General features: G+C 48.7%; 2 protein-coding genes across 12 annotated transcripts in view; one reads left to right on the top strand and one right to left on the bottom strand.

Annotated features, from left to right (window-relative positions):
- The first annotated feature begins 132 nt into the window (after nt 1-132).
- LOC104846556 (CMRF35-like molecule 8) lies at nt 133-18,787 on the top strand. Of its 6 annotated transcripts, none has more exons than XM_023556922.2 (8): nt 133-272; nt 5,667-5,767; nt 5,999-6,440; nt 7,847-7,985; nt 10,205-10,299; nt 14,012-14,049; nt 14,467-14,583; nt 15,090-18,787. In XM_023556922.2, exons 1-8 carry the CDS (start codon nt 212-214, stop codon nt 15,219-15,221), a joined length of 1,125 nt encoding a protein of 374 aa, XP_023412690.1. In that variant the 5' UTR covers nt 133-211; the 3' UTR covers nt 15,222-18,787. The 6 variants fall into 6 exon arrangements, with proteins under 6 accessions (XP_023412690.1, XP_023412691.1, XP_023412693.1 ...); XM_023556923.2 differs by having other exon boundaries at nt 134-272; nt 6,017-6,440; XM_023556925.2 differs by lacking the exon at nt 5,667-5,767 and having other exon boundaries at nt 138-272; nt 6,042-6,440.
- Nucleotides 15,850-27,942, bottom strand: part of CD300LB (CD300 molecule like family member b) — a 28,353-nt gene continuing 16,260 nt past the window's right edge. For 3 of the 6 annotated variants that reach the window (XM_064270803.1, XM_064270804.1, XM_064270806.1), the window contains one exon: nt 24,915-26,483. In XM_064270803.1, coding sequence (XP_064126873.1) covers nt 26,218-26,483 — 266 coding nt within the window. In that variant the 3' untranslated portion in view covers nt 24,915-26,217. Of the gene's footprint in view, nt 22,063-24,914; nt 26,815-27,942 lie in introns of those variants that run through there. The other 3 variants (XM_023556931.2, XM_064270808.1, XM_064270807.1) reach the window with 3 other exon arrangements.

Genomic DNA, 27,942 nt, shown 5'->3' with positions numbered 1-27,942 from the left:
CGATGCCGACTCATAGCAACCCTCAGTGTCCTCCATTTTCTGACCACTGTAGGTGAAAGAGGCTAAGGAAGGAAGCAGCGCTGAGCCACTAAAAAAAAAAAGCAGAAGTGTGAGCCTTGGAGATTTGGCCCTCCCTTTTTTCTTGGGGATGACTAAAGCCTGGCGTCCAGCTGGGACCCAGGCTATTTCAGGTGACGCCTGCCTTTGAGAAATGACCCAGGAGGACTGGGCCCTGTGGCTGCCTTCAGCTTTGCTGCTTCTCTGGGTCCCAGGTGAGGGGGCACCCTGGACTGAAACTCTGTCTCTGGTGGGTGGGAGGCAGGAAGGGTGTGTGAGCGGGAAGGAGGCAAAGGAGATGTCACCTGAGGCATCCAAGTCTGGACTCTGACAGAATCCTGTCCACTGCTGGAGGACTGCACCCCTGGGAGGGAGTGGTGAGGGCCTGTGCCTCTTTCTGTACCCCTCTGATCTTGAATGGGCCTCATAGGGTGTGGGGGACAGGGGCAGTTGTGGAGGAGGGGATTTGTGGGAGGTTCTCAGAGGAACCAACATGGGAAGGAAGGTGAGAGGCAGGCTACCCTCTGAGTGAGTGGGAGAGCAGTAGCTGAGGCGCCTAAGGTTCATGTGTTCTGGGGGAGTCTCCCTCCCCATGGTTCTCCCATTGCTGGGTGTGGAGGAAGTGTGGGGACTGCGGAGGAGCAGGCAATGGTGTCAGGGACAGGGAGATATAGCTGGGGCAGTAGAGAGGCTGACCGGAGCCTGAGCAGGGAGGAGCCCTGACATAGGTTTGGCTGGTGACAGCCCCAAGGTGCACCTGAGGGTCAGGGGTCAGTTGTCTCCAAGGAGGAGTGATGTGGATGGGCAGAGATGGAAGGGTGGTGGGAAGGAAGGGGAGAGAAGTGAAACTGTGGGGAGAGAAGGGGGGAGCCTTTCTTTGCTGAGAACTTTTTTCACAGGGTGGAGTCTTCCTTCCCAGGGCTTCAGCTTCTGGGCCCTCAGCCATGTCGGCTTTCCTCTCACAGGCCCTGAGCGTAACTTGTTAGGTTTACTCCTGGGATGTTGAAAATCTTTTTGGCTGTTTTTCTTACAAAGTGTGTGTGTGTGTGTGTTTCTGTTTTATTTGCTAACTAGTCTTCTATTGGAAATCTGTTAATTTTTGTGTGTTAACTTGGAAACCAGTCATCCTTCTACTATCAGTTTTTCCATTGATTTCCTTGGGTTTTCACATGCTTTGCTTGCACTGAGAGTTTGTGTTCCTCTGCCGTATTTATTTCTTGTATTTCCTTCTCTCACTGAGAAAGCTGTCCCCCAGAATGACACCTGTGACTGTGGTGATAGTGCTCATCCTTGCCTTGTTCCTGACTCATGGAAAAGGGCCCAGTGTTTCCCAGTAAGTCTGAGGAGGTGTCCATTCATGTCTACTTATGAAGGATTTAAAAAAACACCAGTAACAGGTGTTAGATGTCTTCTCAGTATCCATGGAGTTGATTGTTTTTTTTCTCCTGTGAACTAAGAAGATGGTGAATTATCTTAAGAGATTTGGTCAGGGTTTAGTCTCCAAATATTATGTTGACTTTATGTAAAGAATTATGGAGATTTCTCGATTTCCATATTTTCTGTGAATGTTTAAATAAAGTTGGAATTGTTTGTTCCTTGAAGGTCTAAAAGAATTTGTGAAACTGTCTGAGTTTTGCCCCTTTTGGAGGGGAAGGAATTTCTTGATAACATTCTTCCTTATTTGGTCTACTTAATAACAAAAAAACTATTCTGGCCCAATTTTGATAATTTCATCCAAGTTTATAAACTTATTCGTAGAGACTTCCAAATTACCCTTGTTATTTTTCTTTAAATTGTGTATTTGTCTGTTCTTTGTTTTAACTTGGCTACCCACTCATTTGTCTATATTATCATTAGCTCCTTCCCAAAGAACAATCAGTATTTCAATGTATATATTAATTCCACTGTTTTCCTGTTTCCTAATTCACCACTGTCTGCACTAGATTTATCCTTTCTTCCCTTCTGTGCCGGGTGCCCTTGCCAACTTTTTTTTTTAGTTGCGCTTTAAGTGAAAGTTTATAAATCAAGTCAATCTGTCATACAAAAACTTGTATACGGCTTGCTATGTACTCCTCGTTGCTCTCCTCCTAGTGAGACAGCACACTCCTCTCCACCCTGTATTCCCTGTGTCCATTCAGCCAGCTCCTGTCTGTCTTTGCCTTCTTATCTCACCTCCAGACAGGAGGTGTCCACATAGTCTTACGTGTCTACTTGAGCCAAGAAGCTCAGTCCTCACCAGTATCATCTTCTGTCTCATAGCCCAGTCCAATCCCTGTCTGAAGAATTCATTTTGGGAATGGTTCCAGTCTTGGGCTAACAGAAGGTCCGGGAACTGTGACCTCCAGGGTCCTTCTAGTCTCAGTCAGACTATTAAGTCTGGTCTTTTTATGAGTATTTGAGGTCTGCATTCCACTACTCTCCTGCTCCATCAGGGATTCTCTGTTGTGTTCCCTGTCAGGGCAGTCATCGGTTGTAGCTGGGCACCATCTAGTTCTTCTGGTCTCTGGCTGATGTAGTCTCTGGTTTATGTCGCCCTTTCTGTTTCTTGGGCTCATAATTGCCTTGTGTCTTTGGTGTTCTTCATTCTCCTTTGGTCCAGGTGGCTTGAGACCAATTGATGCATCTTAGATTGCCACTTGCTAGCATTTAAGACCCCAGACGCCACTCACCAAAGTGAGATGCAGAATGTTTTAATACATTTTGTTATGCCAATTGACCTAGATACCCCTTGAAACCATGGTCCCCAGACTTCTGCCCCTGCTACTCTCTTGCCAGCTTCTTCAGCTGAATGATTAGCTCGTTTATCTTCCTGTTTTCTTGTTCAGTGATGTGAGAGGAGTCGTTGGGATACTGACGTAAAACATTAAAACAACTGAGGAGCCTCCCAGTAGAGGAGTTATAGAAATAGTGAAAATCCTAGCCCAAGAATGGCCTCCAGTCTCCTGTGTTTATGTTTAGTGGGGTTGGGGAGGAGGGTTGGTAAGTGTTGAACAGGAGAAAGCACAGAAAGGCAAATTAGAAGGCTTGTAAATAAGTGCTATTGTTTCAGGTTAAGTGTTCTCGAAGGTTTTCTGACTTCTTTCCTATATCTCCAAAATATAAGGATATCTTCACAGCTGACATAAACTTTTGGGAGTCCTGGTGGTATTTTCACCCCCAAGATTTCAGATGCAGGGTGTCCTCAAAAGGGTGGCTTATTTTTGTTGCTTCTAAGAAGGGAAGAGTGAATCCAGAGAGAGAAAGAGAGAGAGAGAACAACCAAACAGAAGTTCAACAGTGGAGACAGAACAGTAGACAGGAAGCCATAGGCAGGGGCAGTGGGTCACCCAGATCAGGCAGAGGAGCCAAAACCTGGCAAAGACAGATGACAATTTACAGCCAAGGAGAGGTAGGGAACAGTTAGGATGTAGTGACCAGGAACAGCACCTTGGGTGAAGGAGGGCTGGGAGTGACTTTTATATGTTAAGCGGTTAATATATGCCAATTTAAAAATTTTGTGTTTTTCTAGAAAACCACCTATTCATCCAGGTTTGTAAATACATTTGTGGTGACTTTCTGCAAAGTACTGTCTTGATTCTTTTGTATTTGTGATCATTTTCTCTTTCTTTTCTGGTCTTCTAATGTGTTAGTGTTTTGTCTCTTTTGGGTAGCCAGAGGGTTCTCAATTTTCATTAGGCTGTATCATGTGACATATCTGTTTCTTTGGTTCAAAAACAACTGAACATCAGCAGTTTTATATGGTTCAACATAATATTATTTGGAAGACATTTTACATCTGTTATCTCATTTAATGTCCCCAAATGCCGTGTGAGGTGGGCACAATTTTCACCACTTTACAGATGAGGCATCTGAAGGCCAGAGAGAGTAAGTAACTTGCCCCAGGCAGGCAGCTGATACGTAATAGAGCTCAGACAAACCCAGATTCTTCTGACGCTGAAGTCAGAGTGTACCTTTGATCTTCGCCTTGGCAATCACTACCTGTTGTTGCTCTTAGGTGCCATTGAGTCAGCTCCAACTCATAGCGACCATATGTACAACAAAAGGAAAGACTGCCCAGTCCTGCACCATCCTGACAATCGTTGTTATGTGTGAGCTGGTTGTTGCAGCGACTGTGTCAATCCATCTCGTCTAGGGTCTTCCTCTTTTTTGCTGACCCTCTACTTTACCAAGCATGATGTCCTTCTCTAGGCATTGATCCCTCCGTATAGTATGTTCAAAGTACGTGAGACAAGTCTCACCATCGTTGCTTCCAAGGAGCACTCTGGCTGTATTTCTTCAGATAGATACTGGTTGGTTCTTCTGGTGTTCCATGGTACATTCAATATTTTTCCCTAACACCAAATCCAAAGACATCAATTCTTATTTAGTCTTCTTTATTCATTGCCCGGCTTTCACAAGTGTATGAGGCAATTAAAAATATCATGGCTTTTTGGGTCAGGCGCACCTTAGTCCTCAAAGTGACATATTTGCTTTTTAACACTTTAAAGAGGTCTTTTGCAGCACATTTGCCCAATGCAATGTGTCTTCTGATTTCCTGACTGTGCTTCCGTGGGCGTTGATTGTGGATTCAAGTGAAATGAAATCCTGTCTTTTCTCCACTTATCATGATGTTGCTTACTGGTCCATTTGTGAGGATTTTTCACCACCTAGATTTCTGTAAACGTCACACCCACCTCAGGGCTTAGAAGGCCTTCTCTGCGCCCCTCTGCCAGGCATCTGGGCATCCGGGCCAGGAGAAGAAGTCCCGGGCCCCCAGGAGGCGGACTGCTGGGAGGTTGTGGGCAGATTTGGGCAGCCACTGAGGAGAGTGTGGAGACTCGGTGGGTTGCAGAAGGGGCCTAAGGCTTTGGAGAAACCCCAGTTGAGGCAGGAACCTCACAGTGAAGGACTTATTGAGGGCCTCTATATGCCAGGCACTTCTAGGCCTTGAAGATGTAATGAGGACAAGGCCCTACCCTCCTGGAGCTGATATTCAAATGGTGCCAAATTCTGCAAGTGAAGGGATTTAAGGACCTGAAAAAGCAAGTGAAATTAAATAGTTCTAACTCTAGGAGAAGAGAGCAAGCCACGTGATCATAGAATTACAAGGGTGGTGGGGAGCGGCGATCACAGCTGCCCAGGGACACTTGCCCCTCAGCTTAGGGCAGGGCTAGTGTCCTCTCCCTGCGTGGTCAGCATCAGCTTCACACACATCACCTTACTGTGTGTGCTTGGTATCTTAGAGCTACTGGAAAAAACAGTGGAAGGACAAATGAGTTCTTTCTTGTAAGTCTTCAAGAGCTGGGCAAACAAAAGATGAGATGAAGACCGTCATAAGCAAAACTTCTGTGCGTGTGAATGATTTTTGTTGTGTCCCCGCTCTGCCGCTCACTTGCTGCACGTCTTGCATGAGATACTGGTGCCCTCTAGCCTGCGTCTTTATCTGGATTAGAAGTGATGCAACCTTCCAGAGCTCTACAGCTTTGGAAACTGTAAAAAGTTCATTTAAATCTTTTTGTGCTTATGTATCTTTTTTGATTGGCAAGTTTTATCGAGTACGTCCAGCATTGTTGTTAAATGAATTTGGCAACCCTATTTGTGCCCTGGTTTATATCCCTTGCTGGGAGCAGATGGGTGTGTGGGCTGTGAGATGCTACCGGCTATCGTCAGACCTGCGGTGGCCTCTCTGGGGAGAACAGCGTGCTCAGAGGAAGGGCTTCTTATATTTCTGGTGAGTTTGGAAATGGAAGGCCAACGGGAAGGAATTTGGAAATGGAATGAGTGAGAAAGACAGAGGGGCAGCAGGAAAGGACACTGGGGTGGAGGAAGGGGCTACTGTGATCAAAATCCTGGGGCTGGCAGAGTGCCAGAGGTGGACACTCAAGGTGTGTTGGGGAGAAGCTGATGTGGAGTGGGGTGAAGAAGCTTCAGGAAGACTGACCCCCAGGGCACTGCTGACCAGGCCTGTCCGGGTGTGGAGCCTGGACTCGGCTTGTGTTTTCCAGGCTGCCTGATGCTGAGTGGCCCCAGCACCGTGACGGGCATCGTGGGGGAATCTCTGAGCGTGCAATGTCGGTATGAGGAGAAATTCAAGGAAAGCAACAAATATTGGTGCAGAGAACCAGCTTTGAGACCATGTTACAAGATTGTGGAGACCAGTGGGTCAGAGAGAGAGAAGAGGAGGCGCCGAGTGTCCATCAGTGACCATCCTGCCCAGCTTAGCTTCACAGTGACCATGACGAACCTCACAGTGGAGGACGCAGGCAAATACTGGTGTGGGATCGATATAACATGGCTCAGAGATGCACTGCTTCCATTTGATCCCACCTTCCAGGTGGTGGTGTCTGTGTCCCCAGCTGAGCCCCACCCCCACACCAGCACCAGGACTGCCGGAACAAGCTCAGGTAAGAATGGCTGGGGCAGGTCTCAGATCAGAGACTTGAAAACTATGACGTATGTGTGTGTGTGTGTGTGCATGTGTGAGAGAGAGAGATCCCAAGAGCAATCTGCCTGGCCCTGACTTTGTAGCCCTCTCAGTGGGCCTGGGAGATAGTGAGGCAGGTGGGGTGGGGTGAGTGACAAGGGCCTGCATTTGAGCCCCCAGAACAGTGGGCTCCTTCCACCTTCTGTTCCCACTGGAGCTGTGTGGGAAGGGCCCTCTCTCCCTGGGTCTGGAGGGTGTGGGGCCTCTGGCATCTGCTCTCAGGGGCCAGGAGCCTCACATGGACAGACATCCAGGCTTCCCAGTGTGGAGGTGGTGTAGCAATGACCCAGCCACAGCGAAACCTCATGTCCTGATGGCTGTCTGATACTCAAGCCCAGGTTCCATCCTTTCCCCAGGCTATACCACCTGCCTCAGGCCACCTAGTTTAGCCTTGACTTGCTGGGCTGCCCAGGGAAACCTCAGATTCCTCTGACTTTGTACAAACCATCCCTGTGAAGGGCCTGGTCACCAGCCTGATTGTGGGTCCCTGCTTCCTGTGGGGCTCTCTCTGCTTTGTGGGGTCCCATTCACAGCCCCTCCCTGGCCCTCTCCTCAACCTTAGATGCCCCCTCAGCAGCGAAGTTCTTGTCCACTGGGAAGTCTATTCAGCAACTCCGTTATCCAGGACCATCTCTCTATCAGGTGCTGCCGTGCAAAGGAGTCTTAGGCACCATTCTGTGGCGGAGTAGGGCAGAGAGTCGGGGACAGGGATCATTGCAGTACAAACAATGTGTCCTCAGACAGACAGATGCCCAAAGTACTGCGGACTTCTGCAGCAGGGGTGTCAGGCCTCAGGGGGTGACTCATTGCTATGGGCTCGGGGAGGGCTCTATGGGGAGCTGATGTCTCTGCTCAGTCTTGACCCAGGAGAAGAGGGTCTGAGAGCTGAGCTTGTAAAGGAGAGAGAGAGGGAGAGCCGCCTGTGGTCTGCCCCCCAGAAACTCAGAGCACGCAGGGAACAGTTAAGAGCCGAGCAGAGGGACAGGCAGGGCCAGAAAGGGCAGGTGCTGGGCTAAGTGGGGACTTAACCCTTGACGTGTCAGATGTACGGTCCCAGCAAACTGCTCTGGCAGCAGTGTGGCTGTGCTTGAAGGGGACGAGAGTGGGCTGGGAGAGAAGTGAGAGCTCTCAGCCATGCCCCACCTGCATTAACAGGATGGAATCAAGACTGTGGGGTTCCTGTGTCCTGCTAGAAATGCTCCCTTGGCCCAACCTCCTTTGTTCTGCCCCTTCCTAAGTGAGTGTCCTGTGCAAAATCAAGTCACCAAGGTGGTGAGTGGCAGGAAGGGTCAGAGGAGAGCTCCTGGGTCTGATGTGTGTTTTTAGCACCAGCACGAATGTCAAGCACACCTACAAGTACCACAACTTCCACAACCACAACTGTGCTGTTCACAAGGCTTGCCACAGCGGGTGCCACCCACAGCAGGAGCAGCCAGGAGAAGTCCAGCCAGAGCCAGGGCCCAGGGTAAGGCACCCCAGTCCCTGTCACCTGGAGGTGGGTTTTCTCTGCCTGGGCCTCCTCCCCGCTCGTGGTCCAGAAGTGGCCCAGTCAAGGGCGGCACTCACATCACTCACTCCCTCTGCCCCAGGCCAGGTTGGAAGCCCCAGGCTGTGCCTCCCAGCTTGGGTAGTTGAGGCCATACTGGACCTGCACTGGGCTTCCAGAGAGGGCTCAGGCTGCGGCGAAGCTGGGATGGGGTGGAAGGAATAACTTTTAGTGAGAGCTGATGATCCTACCAGGCCCATGCTAGATTTTACTCGAATGTTCTCATTTGCTCCTCACTGCCACCTGCAGCGGTATTATCCTCATTTCACCACACATAAGCTGAGGCTCAGAGAGGTGAAGCAATTTGTCCAGGTCCACAGCTCCAAGAGGCAGGGTTGTGCTTCCAACAGATTTATGTGACTCCAAAGACTTGGGTTCCTCCCTCTAAACTGTTGTTAGTTGCCAGTGGTTGATTCCTACTAATGGCGACCCCACGTGTACAGAGTAGAGCTGTGCTTCATGGGTTCTCAAGGCTATGACCCTTCAGAAGCAGATCACCAGGCCTGTCTTCTGAGGTGCCTTTGGGTGGGTTCAAACTGCCAACCTTTCAGCTAGTAGTTGAGCACTTAACTGTTTGTACCACCGAAGGACTTCCCTCTAAACTAGTGGCTCTTAATCTGTCTTGAGGTCACCAACCCCATGGAGAATCTGAAAAAATCTATAGGCTCTTTCCCCCTAAAAATGCCTATGGTCATAAACCATTTCTGGGTCCACAGATGCCAAAGCCCTTCCACAGGCTTCCTGCCGATGAGGAGGTACAATCTTAATATCAGACAAGGCAAAATTCAGGCCCCAAACATGCCACTTCCAGACATTGACCCTGCAGATGTTCACGTACAGGATAACTAGGTTTTATGGGGCCTGAAACCTGTACAATTTAGGGGGGTATGTTTACTGAAAAGATTAGAAAATAATGAATACAAACTTAAGTACGAAAGAAGGGGCCCAAGCAAGTGAGGGATCCCCAAAGCTTAAGGTTCATTAAAAAAACCAAAGCTGTTACTGCTGAGTCGATTCTCATTCATGAAGACCCCGTTTGTTACAGAGTAGAATTGCTCCATAGAGTTTTCTTGGCTGTAATCTTTATAAAAGCAGATTGCCAGGTCTTTCTTCCATGGCACCGTTTGGTGGGTTAGAACTGCCAACCTTGGATTAATAGCCAATTGCAAACTGTTTTCACCACCCAGAGACTTCTAAGCTTCATTAGCTTCGCAGTAAATTGGTGCTGCTCATTCAAGTGTGACATGGCAGAGGGACAAGGTTACTTATTGCAGGAATGTTTATAATCACAAAGATTGGTGGAAATTCTTAAGGAGGAATAGTTAAATTAATTATGGTACAATCCATGCAATGGAAAGGTGTGCAGCTGTGAAAAAGAGCAAGGGACTTTATGTCCACTGATGTGGGAGATCTCCAAAATGTGTCGTTACCAAGTAAAGCCAGAATACAGGTAGTCCTCAAGTCACGACAGGTTCCTTGCTGACTACCCTGTTATACGTCAGTTCTTTTTTGTTTAGTTTTCATTATTATTGCCTTTTATTTTCAGTATCTTTGTAAATCTGATCTTCGTCTTTGGGTGTTGGCAACATTACATATAAACTTACAGATATATTTTAATACGTACATACCTGTAGTATGTATACTATACCTGCTTTTATGTGAAATGAGGAAAATAATGTCATTTATATTCACTTGTGTATATATTTTTTTTGTGTGTGTATAAAAAGTCCCTGGGTGGTGCAAATGCTTCACGTTTTCAGCTGCTAACAGAAAGGTTGGAAGTTTCTGTCCGCTCAGGGGTGCCTCAGAAGAAAGGACGAGCCGACTTACTTCCAAAAAACCAGCCTTTGGAAACCCTGTGGAGCACAGTTCTACCCTGACACACATGGGGTCACCATGAGTCGGAATTCACTTGGCATCAACTTTTTTTTTGGCATGTGAAAAAGAGTCTCTGGAAGGTTCTTAAGTATACTTTGTGTGTGGGTGGAGGGCGAACTGGGTAGGTGGGGATGTGTAAGAAGAAGACTTTCGTTTTGCTTCTTTTCATCTTATCTATTTACTTAAGGACCCTATAGGACAGTTCTACTCTGTCCTATAGGGTCACTATGAGTTGGAATCCACTCGTGCCCTCCCTTTAGGATCCTGGTGCTGCTGTCCTTGCTGGCGGTCCTGCTGCTTCTGTTGGTGGGGGCCTCACTCCTGGTCTGGAGAATGGTGCGGAGACAGGTAAAAGGTGAGTTATGACCTCCGCCTCCAGCCCTGCTCAGATGGGCTGTCCCTGACCCATCTCTCGTTCTCCAGGCTCTGTGTCCTTGTTCCCCAAAATGGGCACCAAGCACGCACACACTTCACATCTCAAGTCCGGGATTAGCCTGGAGGGCAGACCCAGAGGAGGTGTTCCTGGGTGTGGGGGGCAGTCACAGGCTGTGTGCAGAGCCTGTGAAGTGTGTCCCTCTTCTCTTTAAACCCTCATGGCTCCCCGAACCCTGAGGATGGAGTCCAGGCCCTTTCAGGACAGTCAAGGCCCTTCACACCCTGGCCCTGCCCTCCAACCTCTGGCCCTGCCCACCTCTCCCGCCTCCTCGCCTGCCACCCCATCGTGCACCCGGGAAGAATCCACTCTCAACTCCTTGTACTTCGGCAAGAGCCACAGTCTCAGTCTCTCCTGAGTTTGCTCTCAGCACCTGGAGTATATCCCCTGCCTGCTTCCCCTAGCTCACTCCTGGTTTGCCTTGCCCCAAAGAGTAGTCTCGGGGCCTCTCTGGGCGCACCTCTGTACCCCGCCACTGTAGCACCTTTCACACTGGATCACCAGCCTCCCCCACTGGTCTGTGTGTCTTAAGGCCAGGGACTGTAACTTAAGAGGGGACTCGGGGCCTATTTGTCGAATCACTGGATTATTTAATGTCTCCGTGGACAATCGGCCGTTGGCCTCCCATAGACGTTTCCCGCCTCCGCCCTCAGAGTAAAAGCGAGCGTTTGTGCGGGCGCCCGCACTGGGTCTGGCCCTCAGTAAGTAGGTGCTCAATAAATATTTGACGCGTGAATTAAGTCAATGCAAGCACAGAAGAACGAATGAAATGATGTTCTCTTTTTTTTTTAATAACTTTTATTAAGCTTCAAGTGAACGTTTACAAATCCAATCAGTCTGTCACATATAAGTTTACATACATCTCACTCCCTACTCCCACTTGCTCTCCCCCTCTTGAGTCAGCCCTTTCAGTCTCTCCTTTCTTGACAATTTTGCCGGCTTCCCTCTCTCTCTATCCTCCCATTCCCCCTCCAGACAAGAGCTGCCAACACACTCTCAAGTGTCCACCTGATATAATTAGCTCACTCGTCATCAGCATCTCTCCCCCACCCGCTGACCAGTCCCTTTCATGTCTGATGAGTTGTCTTCGGGGATGGTTCCTGTCCTGTGCCAACAGAAGGTCTGGGGAACATGGCCGCCGGGATTCCTCTAGTCTCAGTCAGACCATTAAGTTTGGTCTTTTTAGGAGAATTTGGGGTCTGTATCCCACTGATCTCCTGCTCCCTCAGGGGTCCTCTGCTGTGCTCCCTGTCAGGGCAGTCATCGATTGTGGCCGGGGTGATGTTCTCTTTTGACTGGCCAGGGGCCAGGGGGTTCGGGCCACCCCCAGGAGAGCAGATTGCTGCCTGAGATGGAAGCACGAGTCTGCAGTTTCCTTCCCGTTGTCAGAGTTCGGGGTTCCGTGAGCAGAGGGTTTTGGGGGCGTCTTTGCCTGCAGTCGCGGGTGCCTTTCAAAGGCTGTGGGGAGATTGGGTGGGAGTAGAGGGGTTGCTTGGATAACTGGGAGGGAGCCAGTGCCTGCTGGGCCGGGGAGAGCTCCTTAGGTTCTCACCTCCAGCCCCTCCCGTGGGGCCCAGCCTCCGCCAGGTCTGGCTCAGGCCCCTGAGGAGAAATGGGCCTCAGCCAGAAACGACTTCCTCTTCCCTTCAGGCGCCCACCTTGTGAAGTGCAGCCCTGCTTGGGCAGGCCTCGCAGGCGAGCGGGGGGTTTTCCAGCCTGGCTTCATCTTGTGCCCTTTCACCTAGAAAGGCTCTGGCTCATAAAATAGCCTCCTCTCCTTTTGACAACGTGATGTATGACTATCGCAGAAAATTAGGGAATTAAGGAAAGCCCAAATAAGGAAACGAATTACATATAAACCCACTGCCGTGGAGCTGATTCCGACTCATAGCGACCCCACCGGACAGCGTAGGACTGCCCCACAGGGTTTCCAAGGCTGTAATCTTTGTGCAAGCAGACTGCTTTCTTCCTCGGAGTGGCTGGTGAATTCCAGCTGCTGTCTTTTTGGTTAGCAGACGAAAGTGCTTAACCACAGCACCACCAGGGCTCCTTAAATAATGTATAATAAATGATAAATAAGAATCTCATCACCCGGAGAAAATCAACCCCTGACATTTGAGATAGGTCCTTCCAGTCTTTTTTCTATGCCTGTATATGCATGTAGGAAACCCTGGTGGCCTAGTGGTTAAGAGTTTGGCTGCTAATCAAAAGGTCGGCAGTTCAAATCCACCAGGCCGTACTGGGAAACCCTATGGGGGAGTTCTACTCTGTCCTACAAGGTAGCTATGAGTCCAAATCAACTTGACAGCAATGGGTTTGGTTTGGTTTTTGGTTTATATATGCATGTATGGTTTCTTTAAAAATTTGCTTCATACTATAAATCCTCTTTTAAACCTTTTTTTTTTTTTTTTGTGCATAGCATATTCTATCATTTTCCTTGTATCATGGATTGAGTTGTGTCTCCAAAAATTGTATCAAGTTAGCTAGGACATGCTTCCCAGTATTGTGTGATTGTCCACCATTTTGTCATCTGACATGATTTTCCTATGTGTTGTAAATCCTACTTCTAAGATGTTAATGAGGCAAGATTAGAGGCAGCTATGTTAATGAAGCAGGACTCAATCTACAAGATTAGGTTGTGTTTTGAGTCCATTTCTTTTGAGATATAAAAGAGAGAAGCGAGCAGAGAGACAGGGGGGCCTCATACTACCAAGAATGAAGAACCAGTAAGGAGCGTGTCCTTTGGACCTGGGGTCCCTGTGCTGAGAAGCTCCTAAAAATTAATCAAACCCATTGCCGTTGAGTTGATTCTGACTCATAGTGACCCTATAAGAGAGAGTAGAACTCCCCTATAGAGTTTCCAAGGAGCAGCTGGTGTATTCGAACTGCAGACCTTTTTGGGTAGCAGCCAAGCTCTTAACAATTGCACCATGAGGGTTCCAAGGAGCCCCTAGACCAGGGGAAGATTGATGACAAAGACCTTCCCCAGAACGAGCATAGAGAGAAAGCCTGCTCCTGGAGTTGGTGCCCTGAATTCAGACTTCTAGCCTCCTAGACTGTGAGAGAGTAAATGTTTCTTTGTTAAAGCCACCCACTTGTGGTACTTCTGTTATAGCAGCACTGGATAACTAAGACACTGTGCTATTGAGTGCAGTTTTCTAAAAATCATTGACAGCAGAGTATACTGGTGCATAGGAGCATTACACTTGTCTCCTGCTGTTGGGAAAGGCTTTCTCTTTAAGTGTCTGATTCCTCCTCCCCTGCACTGACAGTCCCTGCTGCAGGCTCTTGAATGTCCTCAGCTGTCTTCCCAGTTGTCCCTGCTCCTCTCACCTGAGCCAGAGCCTGCTGCATAGCACTTATAAGTGTTTGCACAACTAGCTTTGTTTGGCCCCTCATCTCCAGCTGGAGTCTTCCTGTTCATTCTTTTATTCATTCATTCATTCATTCACTAAGTCACTCAGCAAACTCTTGGGTTCCTGCCATACTTCAGACCTGAGCTGATATCCCCCAGAGCTGGAGTCTTTATGGAAAGGTCTATTTCCAAACGGATCCTGGGAATTCCATCCGTGCCTTGACCTTGTTCTGGGATTTCTGTGCCTTCACCTCCCTTACTGTCCTCCTGTCTCTTTAGTTGCTGAGAATGCAGAGCTGTCCCAGAACTCCAGTTGGGTAAGACAACGCTGCAGCAGCAAGAGCCCGGGGGGGCTGACTGGTGGCAGGGCGGACAGTGCCACTGGCCTGGAGAAGGGTGGGAGGACCATGCAGGGATGGAGGGCAGTGCTTGGCCAGAGCCAGAAGAGCAAGGCCTGGGAGATTGGCCGTTGGGTCTTGTACTAAGATCTGGTCTAGGGAAATGAGGAGGGTCCTCCCAGCCCAGCCACTGACCACAGCAGCATTCAGATACATCCCAGAGAGGCCCAGAGTGGGGGATAGTGGAGGAGGGCAGGAAGGGTGGGTGTGGGGCACCCAGAAAGTGGAGGGAAGGGAGAGGTGAATGCAGAGAGGCTGGGGCAGAGGCCCCTCTGGACTGGACTGGAGGAGGGTGCCTAGAGGACACCCACCAAGCTCTCCTCCTGGCTGCCCTAGCCCCAGCCCCAGCCTTTCCAGCCAAGTGAGCCCTGCTATGAGAACCTGGAGCTGCAGACGCACCCCCCAGAGGGCACCCTTAAGCAGCGAGACATGGAGGTGGAATACAGCTTAGTGGTGAGTGTGGCTCCTGGGCAGTGGGTAGAGAGGGAAGAGGTGGGGGAGCTGGCTCGGTGATCTCATGGGGGCCCCATGCCAGTCTGGACTCTACCTAGAAGTCTTGGGTCCTCTGTAGGCTCTTCCAAGTCCTCAGAAAGGGACGGCTGCTTCAGGGCAAAGGCTGTCTCAGGGGAGCCCAGCTGATTCCTGTAGACCTCTAGGGGTCTCAGTCTCCTCCTTGTAGAATGGAACAGGCAAGGTCAGACCCTGGAGCCCCAGGGACCCTCTGGCTCTGATGATTCAGGGGAGCCGTGGCTTGACCTAGTGGGTGGAGCAGTAGGGTGCACAGAATGGGGAGCCAGTTGCAGTAGGGACAGTTTTGAGAGAGAAAGAAGCCAGGATAGTGGGGAAGGCTGGAGCCTACATGACTGGGGCTCCCCAAGGTCCCCTTGGGTGTCCTCCCTATTCTAAGCTAGGGGTCCATCCTTCCCTGCCTCTCCCTGAGCCTTTGTCTCTCTCTGCAGGCAGTCCCCAGGGCAGAGCCTTATTATGCCTCGGTGACATTTGTGTGCCAGAGTCAGGATTCTGAGGCCACCAGTATGCCCCCCAAGAGGCCCCAAGAAGAGCCAGAGTACAGCGTGATAAAGAAGACATAGGCCTGCATCTCAGGCCTCATCGTCTGGGGGCTTCCTCAGGCCATGAGAAGACCAGGGATGGCCCCGTTAGCTCTCACCATGCCCCCCAGCCTGCTCTCTCAATGGTGACCAACAGGGCAGCTGGGCTCCCTGTGGGCTGTCCCTCTTGCGTCATCAGCCTGGCTGGCTTCACAGGAGAGACTAGCAGGAGTAGGAGCTCTGGGGGATGTGGAGGGCACCGTCCCATTCCCCTGGCTCTAGTTTTCCCATCTTTCTTCTTTTCCTGTGCTTCATTCCAGCTGTGTATATGGTGGACAGGAACTCCTTAGTCCTGTGGCTCCAAGAAAAGATGTGACTCACATAGGCTGGTACCTGCACATCTCTTTATAAATTGTAACTGGCTGGCCAGTTGCCATTGAGTCAATTCCAACTCATGGCAACTCCATGTGTGTCAGAATAGAACTATGTCCAATAGGGTTTTCAATGACTGATTTTTTGGAAGTAGATCACTAGGCCTTTCTTCCGAGACAGCTCTGGGTGGAGTCAAACCACCAACTTTTCAGTTAGCGGTGAGTACGTTAACCATTCCTACCACCCAGGGGTTCCTTTATAATCACAGCCTCATAGAAGTGTCTGGGATTGCTTGAGAGTGAGGAGAACTAGAAGAGCAGCAAAGAAGATGCAAAAGAAGAGATTTGTTCACGTATGGAGGAGCCTGGGTGAGCCCCAAAGACCTTCATCTACAGACAAGGAAACTTGCCCATGGTTCCAGAATCAGTGGCAAATTCCTCTGGACCCTTAGATAGGTTTATTTTTAGTATAAGAGATAAAAATTAATTTTTAAAATGTCTTATCAAGAGAGAAGAGTTATTTAAATAATTCCACATGTCTGTGATCCTATAATAAATAAATTCCTGGTTTTGATGTCAAATAAGCACAAAGAAGCTTTGAGGATCCAGGGGGCTGGGGACGTCCTGAATGATGTCATGGGTAGGTGGAAGAGGGACAGTCACAGCTGCTTCTCTTCACGCTGGAAGACACGGGCAGAGATTTTATGTTTGGTGGGAACAGCTACCTGAGCTTCCCTAAGCCTGCTGCTCCCCCAGCAGCTCCATGGAAAATCACGTTCACCACCATCTTGGCTGTGAAATGTCTGTGACTTTCTTTCACGTCTTAACCATGTTTTGACCTTCTATTCCAAGTAAACACCAGTTAACAGCAAAGAATGTATTCTACGTAAGTCAAGGGTCTTTGACCCCTGGTATTACAACCAAATTGTGATTTTGAGCTGTTTTCTCTGGGACTTGGGCCCACAGCTTGCAGAAGATTTTTCAAGAGGTAGGGGGGCCCCATAAATGTGGAGACATTGTTATTGTTGGTGTCTTCTTCAGGTATTTAATGTGTGTTTGCACATGTGTGCCATCCCAAAGGCTCTCTCCCTCTTTTTATTAATGTTCTGAAATGCAGAAGGGGAAATGCAGGGGCACACACAGCACACATCTGCATATGTGCAAACATACGATGGCTCAGTGTGGGTCAACACTCAGGCACAGCCACCGTAAAATGGAATAATGAAATGGACTGTCTCACAAAGTAGTGACCCACCCATTCCTGGAAGAGTTCAAGCAGAGGCTGGGGAATCCTTTGGGGGAGAAGATGGAGAAGAGATCACAACATACAACACATACCACATAAAACACACACATACATGTCATACTACACAACATACAATACACACACACACAACACATATACACGCAGAGCCAGGTCCAGCTGAGGGGAGGGGCCAGGAGGGACTGGGTGTCATCAGCAGGTCAGTGGATGCTTCCAGCTCTGCTCTGGGGCCTGGCAGAGCTGGCTGCTGGGGCCTGGATAAGGACCCCTTTCTCCCACCAGAAGGAAAGCAGTGGGCAGCTGTCCTCTTTGTTCACAACCTCACGCAGGCCAATGGGACTCTGCTCCTCTAAGGAGGAAGTGGGGGAATGTGTGACCCCAAATGACAGATGGAGGGTAGGGCCCCGAAGCCTTGCAGGCACTAATTCTGTGCACTCTGGGCGACAGAATATTTTATATGCAAAAGAGGGATATAGAATAGAGGAGGAGTGAAGGGGTGGTAGGTGGGGGAAGACCTGCCTTCTGACTCATTTCTGACTCATTCCTGGAAAGGCCCAGTCCCCAACCACCCAACCATAACATAGCTTTTCCTCTCCTAAAGCTGCAGCCCCTTTTTCTCCTTCCCGGGAAACAGGGAGGAGAGCTAAGTTGAAGCCCATTATCACTTGAGAAGCAGTGTTTCCTGATAAATCTAGAGGACTTAGTAACTAAGTCTTATTATTTTCTGCCACAATTATGTGCTTAGCTCTTGAACCTAGAAGGGTATGATGAATTATATAAAACTTGAGCTGTAAGGAGCTTGTACTTCCAAGAGCCTTCTGACTGCAAAAAGCAGGTTACCATTGTCCTGACCTGAGGATGCTGAGCTGAGAAACTGAGGAGAGGAGGCAAGAATCAACTTCTCAAGGCTGCTTGAGGGTAGGGAGCTTATGCTCACAGAGGCCAAGGCCCAAGGATCCAGGAAGGAATAAGATGAGCCAGACAACAGAGGGTGGTTCCAGCAAAGCTTTTGTGGCAGACATTTTGGTCGCCTCTTACCCAACCTCCACTCCTTCAAGATGGAGCCAGCATCATTTCTAAGTGTTCACCCTTCACCATATGACCCAGGGAAGATGGTCCTCTCTCCATCCACAGGGTGGTACTATCACCTTGTCAGTGTCTGGTTTAAGGGTGGTCATCTGAGCCTGAGTCAGTCAATAATGGGAGATCTTCTCGGGGGGAACTCTGAGGAGGTTTTCCTAGAAGTCACTGTGTATGTGTGTGATCATTGTCTGCTGCAGACATCTTGGGACTCAGGAGAACAACAAGCCTTAGTGTGAAGATGATGTTGAAATAATGAATGATGCAGAAAGCAGGCAGGAACTTGTGTCAACAACCCCGGGGCGTTCCCAAACACCAAACAAACCAACTAAAAACCCAAAGTGAGTAGTTATACTGCAGGGCTTCAAACCCCAGTTAGTTCTGGTTCGAACCGCTGCTGAGAATTTGCATTTCTTACCCCTAGATATACTGAGTCAGAATCCACATTTTAACAAGATCCTCAAATGATTCCTACACATAGTAAATTTTGAGAACCACTGCTTTACTAGTGGTTCTCAGAACAGGTCCCTAACCAGCAGCATTTGCATCGCCTGAGAACTTGTTAGAAATATTTGAAGCCCTGTTATGGTGAAATTAGAGAGATAAGCCAATGAGGAAGCTGTGGCTACCCTGGGGCTACCCTGGGGCCAGATGCAATTAGAAAGAGGCTAATGTTTGGGGATGAACTGCAGAGCTTGAGGGAGCAAAAGGCTTGGGCCCATTCAAAGTGGAGAGCTGTACCTGAGATACCCACATAAGGCCAGAAGACTTAAAGTGTCTACACCCTTGGCAGACTGGGAATTATCTACTTGATAGCAAAAGGGAAATCATTGAAAAAACAAAAACAAACAAACAAAAAACACATACATGCGCACACACACAACAAAAAACAACCCCATTTGTTGCAGCTTCAGGTGGAAAAAAAATTATTAATGAAAATGATACTATGCTCTTTTTAAGTGGCCCTGGTGGCACAGTGGTTAAGCACTTGGCTGCTAACTGAAAGGCAGGTGGTTCAAACCCACCAGCGGCTCCACTGGTGAAAAGCCCTGGTAATCTGCTCCCATAAAGATTACAGCTTAGGAAACCCTGGGGGGACAGTTCTACTCTGCCGTGTAGAGTTGCTATGAGTCAGAATCAGCTCTATGGCACACAACCACGACATGCTCTTTTAAAGAATCATCTAAGTGAGATCAAATTGACAATTGCAACATGAAAGGTTGGATGGGAAACTCAGGGGGCATTGAGTTTAAAACGATGGTAGTAGAATCAAGTGGAAAAGAACAGCGAGAATGTAACCAATGTCACCTAACTGTACATGTAGAAATTGTTGAAATGGTGTATCTTTGGCTGTGTATGCTGTCACTAAAATTAAAAAAAAGATATTTTTATGATACCACTATCTATAGGGTCTGTATCTATGAATTGGAATCGACTCGACAGCACATAACAATAGTATTCTCCGAGAATTTTTAAGTATAGGGCTGGAATTTAAATTTACACTTGCCACGCAGTTGGGGGACCCTAAGCAGAAAAATAAAATTTTTATAGCAATTAAAATTCAATGTTTATAGCCAGCCCTTAATGCCCAGCAGAAGCAAACACATGCTTTCTAGTGGAAACCATTCTACCATTCTAGTGGAAACCATGTAGCTAAATACATCTACAGGTTGTATTTAGATAAATATGAGCTCCCACTGATAATATGGTCAAATACAGAAGAAAACAAGCCACCATAAGGATGAGCCATTAGAATCAAAATAATAGATGAATTCTCCAAAGATTTCTGATATTGAAATGATCCGAAGAAGAATCAGCTACTTACCAAAAGGTCTTCAGTTTCAGCCCACCAGTCACACCAAGGGGGAAAGATGTAGCAATCTGCTTCCATAAAGATTACAGCCTAGGAAACCCTATGGGACAGTTCCACTCTGTCCTATAGGGTTGCTATGAGTTGGAATCCACTCAATGGTGATGGGTTTTTTGGTTTTAATAGGCTTAAATTGCACTTGGTGAGACAGTCTTTGTCAAACAACCCCTCCCCCCCTTTTTTTAATTGAGAACCTAAGCTGACATCTCAGAATGCTTCCGATAAGCCCCTTGGGAAAGGTGGTAAGGGTCCCATAGGGTATTTGGAGGCTTGTCAGTGGAGCCACTCAGAGGTGTAGTTACCTAAAATGCGCAGCCCCACTCTTGATATAGGTGAGTAGGACAGGGTGCAATGCCCCTGACCAGGACGGGGACAAATCAGGCCCAGGTCAGCAAGTTTGGTCTTTCTGTCTCAGTCACCCAGGAAGGACTCCCTAAAAGCCCAACAGTACTTAAGCTGTTGGTCCTGGCTGAAAGTGACAGTGGTCCAGGTACCCTGGGAGGCCACAATGGTTGGGTCCTGGCTGAAGCTGACAGTGGCCCAGGTGCCCTGGAAGGCCATCCTGGTTGGGCGCTGGCTGAGGTTGACAGTTGTCAAGGTGCCCTGGGAGGCCACAGTGGTTGGGTCCTGGCTGAGGTTGACAATGGTCCATGTGCCCTGGGAGGCCACACTGGTTGGGTCCTGGCTGAGGTTGACAGTGGCCCAGGTGCCCTGAGAGGCCACACTTGTTAGGCAGAGGAGAAACAGTCTACATGTCTCTTTGGCCCTGACAGAGCTGGATGGACTCTGCCAGGCTGTAAACTTGGTAACTTTTTACAAATATCAGCTTTATTGAGCTATAGCTTTATCGAGCTATAACTTACATATAAGAAAACTCATCGATTCCAAGTATGCAGTTTGATGAGTTTTGGCAAATGTGTACAGTTCTGAAACCATCACCACACTCATGATATAGAACACCTCCATCACTCCAGAAAGTTCCCTGTGCTCCTTTGCATCAATCCACTCCTCCCACCCCCGTCACCTCTGGTCTCTGGCAACCACTGAGGTGCTTTCTGTCACTATAGCTTGCCTTTTCTAGAATTTCATCTGAATGGAATCCTATGGTCCCTTGTGTCTGGCTTCATTCTCTTAGCACAATTCTTTTATGATTCATCCATGCCTTTGAATGTATCATTAATTTGTTCCTTTTTATTGCTGAATAATCTTCCATTGCATGGGTACACAATTTGTTTACCCCTTCATTGGATGATGGGTGTTTGGGTTGTTTCCTTGGTATCTTTTCAACTATGAGCCCCCTTGGGTGCCCCTACAGTGTTTTGGACTTACTAAGAGTTCAATAAGGAGCACTGGTGTCATGGCTGCAAACCAAAAATTCAGCGGTTTGAATCTGCCAGCCTCCCAGAAGGAGAAAGCTGTAGCAGTCTGCTTCTGTAAAGATTATAGCCTTAGGAACCCTGTGAGGCAGTTCTACTTTGTCCTATGTGGTCACTATGAGTCGGAATAGACTTGATGGCAATGGGAATGGAGGTGCTTAATACTGGTTTGTAGAGCAAAGGAATGAGAAAATTAATGAATAGAAAGTCTGAGTCATAGGTACAAAGGTGATTCATGACCCTGGCTGGGAGCTGGCAGGAGGTGGACAGGAGCAGAAGCCTGGCCAGGATCTGAAGTTCTTAAGCCTAGAAGAGGCCTGGATTGGAGGAAAGGGGACCAGGGGATGAGAAGCTGGGATATAGAGGATGCAGTGCAGCAGATGGTGCTGTTCCCACAAGGAGGATAGGAGGGTGGGGCTCAGAGGGAGCCCAGATCCCCAAGGTGTCTTCCTGGGTAACTCTCACATCCTGAGAACACATGGGGCACCCAGGAGAGTGGCCAGAGCTGCCACTGGGCCCTCATTCTGGTTGGATGCTTGACTCTCAGCCTCTTAGGGGGCAAGAAACTGGGGTGAGCCAATGTCTACGGGTGAACAGACCCAGCCACGGGGATCTGAGGAAGCTGAGGAACGGGAAGCAAGGCCAGGACAGACAAACAAGCAGAGAGAGAGAAGCTTCGGAGAACAGGTTGAGAGCAGTGCTAGAAAGATATTCCTTTTCCCTCATTTATTAAGAAAACAATACTCAGGACATATCTAGCATCATGAAGAAATAAGCCCATGCTCCAAGCTCTGGTAAGGGGCCCTTCTCATTGTCATGTCTTCCTGCCACGGGCTGCTGCCACCTCTCCCGCCCTGGGCCAGCTGCTCTCCTCTCTGGGTGAACTCCCTCTGTGGTCAAGCAGTTGCTCAGAAGTTCAGACCTATGGGGAGGAACACACAGGGAAGGAGAAGTTGTGCTTTGCTCTTAAGAAGTTGTGCGTTACCAACTGTGGGGCTATAATAACTGCTTAAATCAGCATATGGGGACGCATAACCTGTAGCTATTTAAGGATATGAGGCCTTCTCCACTAGACTTGTGATTGAAACACATTTTCTGGAAAGTGCAATTCTAGCTCTAGTGGCTAATTTATTTATTTTTGGTCTCTCTCCCTACCCCAGATGGTGGGAAGATTAGGCAAGTGTTGTTGGAACCACAAGGGGCATTTCCCAGGAGTGTGTGTGGGTGGGTGGGGGGGGGTGGAGGTAGGGGTGGTGTTCAAGACTGACAAAAATAGATATGTTAAGAACAAAGATGAGAGAAAGCTGAACTGAGCTGGCAGGTGTCTGAGTGGCCAATTAAGAAAATTAGCCAAAATAAAGTAATCGTCAAGACTTTAATTACTTACTGCAATAGTAGATGAGTCACTGGGTGGTGCAAATGGCTGATGCTTTTGACTGCTAACTGAAAGGCAGGAGGTTCAAGTCTGCCCAGAGTAGCCTCAGAGGTAAGGTCTCATGACGTACTTCCAAAAAATCAGCCATTGACAACCCTGTGGAGCACAGTTCTACCCTGTAACACATGGGGTTGCCATGAGTTGGAGTTAATTCAATGGCAACTGGTTTAACCCGGTGTCATGGATTGAATTGTGTCCCCCCAAAATATGTGTCAACTTGGCTAGGCCATGCTTCCCAGTATTGTGTGGTTGTCTTTCATTTTGTGATCTGATATAATTATCCTAAGTGTTGTAAATCCTAGCCTCAATGCCTGTGGTTATGATCCTATTTGGGAGTGAGCTGTCCGTTATGTTAGTGAGCCAGGACACAGTCTGTAGGATTAGGTTGTATCTCGAGTCAATCTCTTTTGAGATATAAGAGAGGAAGTGAGCAGAGAGGAGAGGGACCTCCTACCACCAAGAAAGAAGAGCTGGGATTAGAGTGCATCTTTGGACCCAGGGTCCCTGTGCTGCGAAGCTCCTAGACCAGGGGAAAATTGATGACCAGGACCTTCTACCAAAGCCAACAGAGAAAGAAAGTCTTCCCCTGGAGCTGGCAACCTAAATTTAAACTTTTAGCCTCCTAGACCGTGGGAGAATAAATTTCTGTTAAAGCCATCCACTTGTGGTATTTCTGTTACAGCAGCACTAGTTGATTAAGACAGCTGGAAAGAGTGCGAACTCTCCCCGTTCCATATTTCCCAGGAATGGTGCCTCTGCTTCACTACCTATGGAGCTCTGAACAAAAGATTCCTGCAGGAGCCGATGTCAGGGTGGGGAGAGCTAGGAGTGGAAAGTACTGAGTATCACGTCAGAGTGGAGAAAAGTGTCTTCAAGATTTTTCCCCTTTTCCCTGATAAGGAGGTTTCAGCAGACGTACCTGAGGAAAGCCTGTTGAAGGTCCCTATAAAGAGGCCTCAATATGGAGGTCCTGGGGCAAGGAGTACAGATATGGGAAAAGAGCATGGCCAGCCAGGGGGCCTGAGTCCTTGACTGCAACCCCCTTCAGAGACGTTAATGCATTGGCCGTGCACCAAGTCTGGATGGGGAGAGCAACTTCCCCCTGAGGCCTGTCAGGCAAAGCCTTTGTAATTGCCTATAGTCAGGCCTGTAGTCGGACTTCTCAAAATGTCCACTCTAGTGGGTTCTGTTTGATGGAGTCAGGAAAGTAACAACCCAGCCACACTGTCCCCAAAGAAGACAGGGGAGTTATCGAATAGGAACTGTAGGAAACTGTGGGAAAAGTATTTGCGCTGGGCTGGCTGCTGTCAATGGCCCCTCACTCAGTTGAGCCCAGTGAGTGGAGCATACAGACTCTGACTTTCCCTCTACAGAGCTGTGGTGTCACCCCTGAGTCTGGATTGATCTTCTGGTGCCGCAGCCAGGGAATGGGTCACAGTGGAAAGGGCTTTGGAGCTGGTGGGTGGTGGGCCTTGGTCCCTAGTTGGGTGACTCAAAGTGTCTTAGTTTGGCTCAAGCTCTATATTTTCTGAGCAGTGTGGAAAGTTTGGAGCCCTGGTGGTGTAGTGGTTAAGTGCTACCGCTGCTAATCAAAGGGTAGGCAGTTCGAATCCACCAGGCGCTCCTCGGAAACTCTATGGGGCAGTTCTACTCTGTCCTACAGGGTCGCTATGAGTTGGAGTTGACGGCACTGAGTTTGGTTTTTTTTTTCAATGAAATGTTTGGAGCCCTGGTGGCATAATGGTTAAGAGCTTGGCTGCTAACCAAAAAGTCGGCAGTTCGAATCCACCAGCAGCTACTTGGAAACTCTACGGGACAGTTCTACTCTGTCCTGTAGGGTCACTATGAGTCCGAGTCAGTCGACTTGAAGGCAACAGGGTTGGGTTTTTTTTTTTATGGAATATTCAGGCCCATCATTGGCCAGAGCCCTAAACTAAATTCAAAATGGGAGAAAGTTTCTCATTGGCTGAAGGACGATGGTGGGAGGCCCTTAAATGAGATGGGATTATAGAGTCCCAGTGGGGAGGGGAGGGGAGATTACAGGTATTATGCTGGGAACTGGAAGACTCCCCTCTCCTTTATCCCTTGCTCAGAACCAGGGCCCACCCACTAGGACAGATGGAAGGGTGGATACAATATCATGGGTGTTCAAAGGGAGACATTCCAAATGTGTATGTACGTATGTGTGCGTGTGTGACAGAGCGAGAGTGTGAGTGTGTAGCAGGTGCACTTCTCAGATTGTACTGTTTCTCCTCACATGAGGTGAAGATCCTTTTGCTGTGAGGGAACCCACAAGGCACAAAGTAAATAAATGCAAGCATGTTATTGTTGTGTATGAGGTATTAAAAAGAGAAACGTTTCCCTTTTTTTTTTTTTTTTTTTTACTGTGTTTTACGTAAAAGTTTACAGCGCAAATTAGTTCCTTTTTCAAAAATTTATACGCAAATTGTTTTGTGACATTGGTTGGAATCCCCACAATGTGTCAGCACTCTCCCCCTTTCCCCTTCCACCCTGGGTTCCTACATGCCTAGTTGTCCAGTTTTCTCATCCCTTTCTGCCTTCTTGTCTTCGCTTTTGGGCAGCTGTTTCCCATTTGGTCTCATATACTTGATTGACCTAAGAAACACGTTCTTCATGTGTGTTGTTTGTTTTCTAGGCCTGTCTAATCTTTGGCTGAAAGGTGGACTTCAGGAGTGACTTCGGTTCTGAATTAGAAAGGTGTCCATGGGCCATGTCTCTGGGATTCCTCCAGTCTCTGTCAGACCAGTAACTCTGGTATTTTGGAATTTTTCTTTCTGGAATTTTTTTTTTAATTATGGTAAATATATATAAAACAAAACATTTGCCATGTCAATGGTTTTTACATGTACAATTCAGCTGGGTAACTGTCACCACCATGTATTTCCAAGTTTCTCCTTTGCCCTTAACAGACGTTTGGTTTTAATTAACAATGAGACTTAAACAACATTATTTAAAATAGACAATATTATTCCTCTCAGGCAGTTTTAAACACCACGCCCCCTCCACCTTGAGGTAGTGTCTTGAAGTTTAACAGCCCCACAGCCACAGGGGCAGATTAACCAGCAAGCACTGTATGCACCGGCTTGCATCAATCAAGGTACACATGGGCTGGCTAGTCTATGGTGAGCAGTTTCACACGGGTTTCACCACATCGTTGCTGTGGTGAGGGACAGGTGAAACTGTGCTCTGCAGATTGGTGGGAAGGAGCAGCTGGGCCCATGCGTACCTTGGTTATTGGGTAATCCAGTCCTGGCCACAGGAGATGGCCTGAACAGTTGTCCTGAGGAGACGTCTGAAGGGCTAGACTTCCAAACTGCAACCCCTGGAAGTCCCAGCCCATGAGCAGGGGTGGGAGGACAGGGACCCTGGGAGGCAGGGCAGAGGAGGAGGAAGAAGGATGAAGCTGGGCACTGGGGCTGGGCCCAGGTAGGTTCCCATTTCTCCTCAGCTCTGCGGACTCAGGGCAAGTGCCCTCCCTGGGCAGAGGGCATCCAAACTGCTCAGGCCCCTGAACTAGGAGCTCACCACAAATCGCCCCCTTAGGGAATGTGCACTTCAGTCAGGGATCTTGAGGACACAGGTCATCAAAGCCCAGCTTGGCCAACTTAAGAAAATGTGGCATCAAGCTTGTCTCAGAAATGTCCGAAAGCAAGCTCTTGGCAGGTCTCCATCTTTGCTTCTCTCGCACACAGCTGCTGCTTCTCTCTGTGCTTCAGTCCCAGGCTCCGCAAAGGAGTTGTTGCAGCATTGGGGACACAGCTGTCCACCCATAGCTTGACACGAGCCCTGCCCACTCTGGTGGGATGGGGTGTTTGCTACTGGAAGGCATGGGAATAAGGTGCTGGTACTCCATGACGCCTCAGGAGGGTCCCCAGCTGTGCCCAGAGCTGTGTAGAACAGGGAGAGTACCTGGTCAGCCCCCGAGGCCAGGGCAGAGGCCCAGGCCCCCAGCCTCAGTCATGGCATCCCTAGCACTCAGGGACTGTTTCTTCCCCAGGTGCCCGTGTCTAATCTGGAAATCGGGTCCGGGGTCAGGAGGCTCTGCTCGTTCATATAAGGAGCTGTGTCTTTGGTCAGAGTTTCACTGGACAAGTCCTCGCAGTCAGGCTGACCCCATTGCTTCCCAGGACCCTCCGAGACCCCTTCAACCAGAGGACAGCACCAAGCAAGAGGAGCAGGATGGGCACCTTCACAAATACCAGGAGCAAGTAGTGGGTCCTGTGAGAGGTACAAAGGGTCAGAGCCAGAGCTGGAGGCCCTCGATTCCCCCGGCCCCTCACTCCCTATGCCCCAATGCTGTGGAGCCATCACCCTGTTCACCCTGGAACCCTGGGCTGAGGCCTTGATTCCCCCAGACCCCTCACTCCCTATGCCCCAACACTGTGGAGCCGTTACCCCACTCAGCCTGGAACTCTGGGCATAGCAGCCCCACTCGGGAGACCACCACAGATCACCATAACCTGCTCAGATCCTCAGATAGTAACCTCAGCTGGTTTTGTACTGGCCCACCTTTTTTTCTGATTTCACCTCTGGGACTCCTGTTTGGCCAAAGTACATTTCAGCTCAACAGAAACACTGAAAATCAGCTGCCATCAAGTCGACTTCAACTCGTGGCAACCCCACGGGTGTGAGAACAGAATCGCACTCCATAAGATTTTCAATGTCTGATTTTTTGTCAGTAAATTGCCAGGCCTTTCTTCTGAGGCACCCCTGCGTGGACATGAACTTCCAACCTTTTGGTTAGCAGCCAAGTGTGTTAACTGTTTTCACCATCCAGGGACTCCAACAGAAGCATCTAAGCCCATTGCTGTTAAGTAAATTCTGACTCATAACAAACCAATAGGACAGAGTAGAACTGGTCCACAGGGTTTCCAAGGCTGTAATCTTTACTGAAGCAGACTGCCACATCTGCCTCCTGCAGAGCAACTGATGGGTTTGAACCACTGACCTTTCAGTTAGCACCCGAGCATTTTAACCACTGCACCACCAGGGCCTCCTTATAAGAACCTAAAGCCCACTGCCGTTGAGTCGATTCTGACTCATGGTGATCCCATGGGGTTTCCAAGGCTGTGAATCTCTACGGAAGCAGGCTGCCACATCTTTCTCCCACAGAGCAGCTGGTGGTTTTGAACCACTGACCTTCAGTTAGCAGTCCATCACTTTAACCACTGCACCAGCAGGGCTCCTAAGCACCTCAAATCAAAAACCCATTGCTGTTGAGTTGATTCCGACTTATAGCACCCTGGAGGACAGAGTAGAACTACCCCATAGAGTTTCCAAGGAATGTCTGGTGAATTCGAACTGCCGACCTTTTAGCAGCCATAGCTCTTAACCACTAAGCCACCA

This window comes from Loxodonta africana, chromosome 18 (genome assembly GCF_030014295.1).
Source record: "Loxodonta africana isolate mLoxAfr1 chromosome 18, mLoxAfr1.hap2, whole genome shotgun sequence".
NCBI lineage: Eukaryota > Metazoa > Chordata > Mammalia > Proboscidea > Elephantidae > Loxodonta > Loxodonta africana.
The sequence above is the reverse complement of the archived record's forward strand: the minus strand, read 5'-3'. Positions and strand labels throughout refer to the sequence as shown.

Coding starts and splice junctions, on each gene's coding strand:
- LOC104846556 (XM_023556922.2), top strand. CDS start 212: ATGACCCAGGAGGACTGGGCCCTGTGGCTGCCTTCAGCTTTGCTGCTT. Junction 10,300..14,011: donor GGTGCGGAGACAGGTAAAAG/GTGAGTTATGAC, acceptor CTGTCTCTTTAG/TTGCTGAGAATGCAGAGCTG. Junction 14,584..15,089: donor AGGTGGAATACAGCTTAGTG/GTGAGTGTGGCT, acceptor CTCTCTCTGCAG/GCAGTCCCCAGGGCAGAGCC.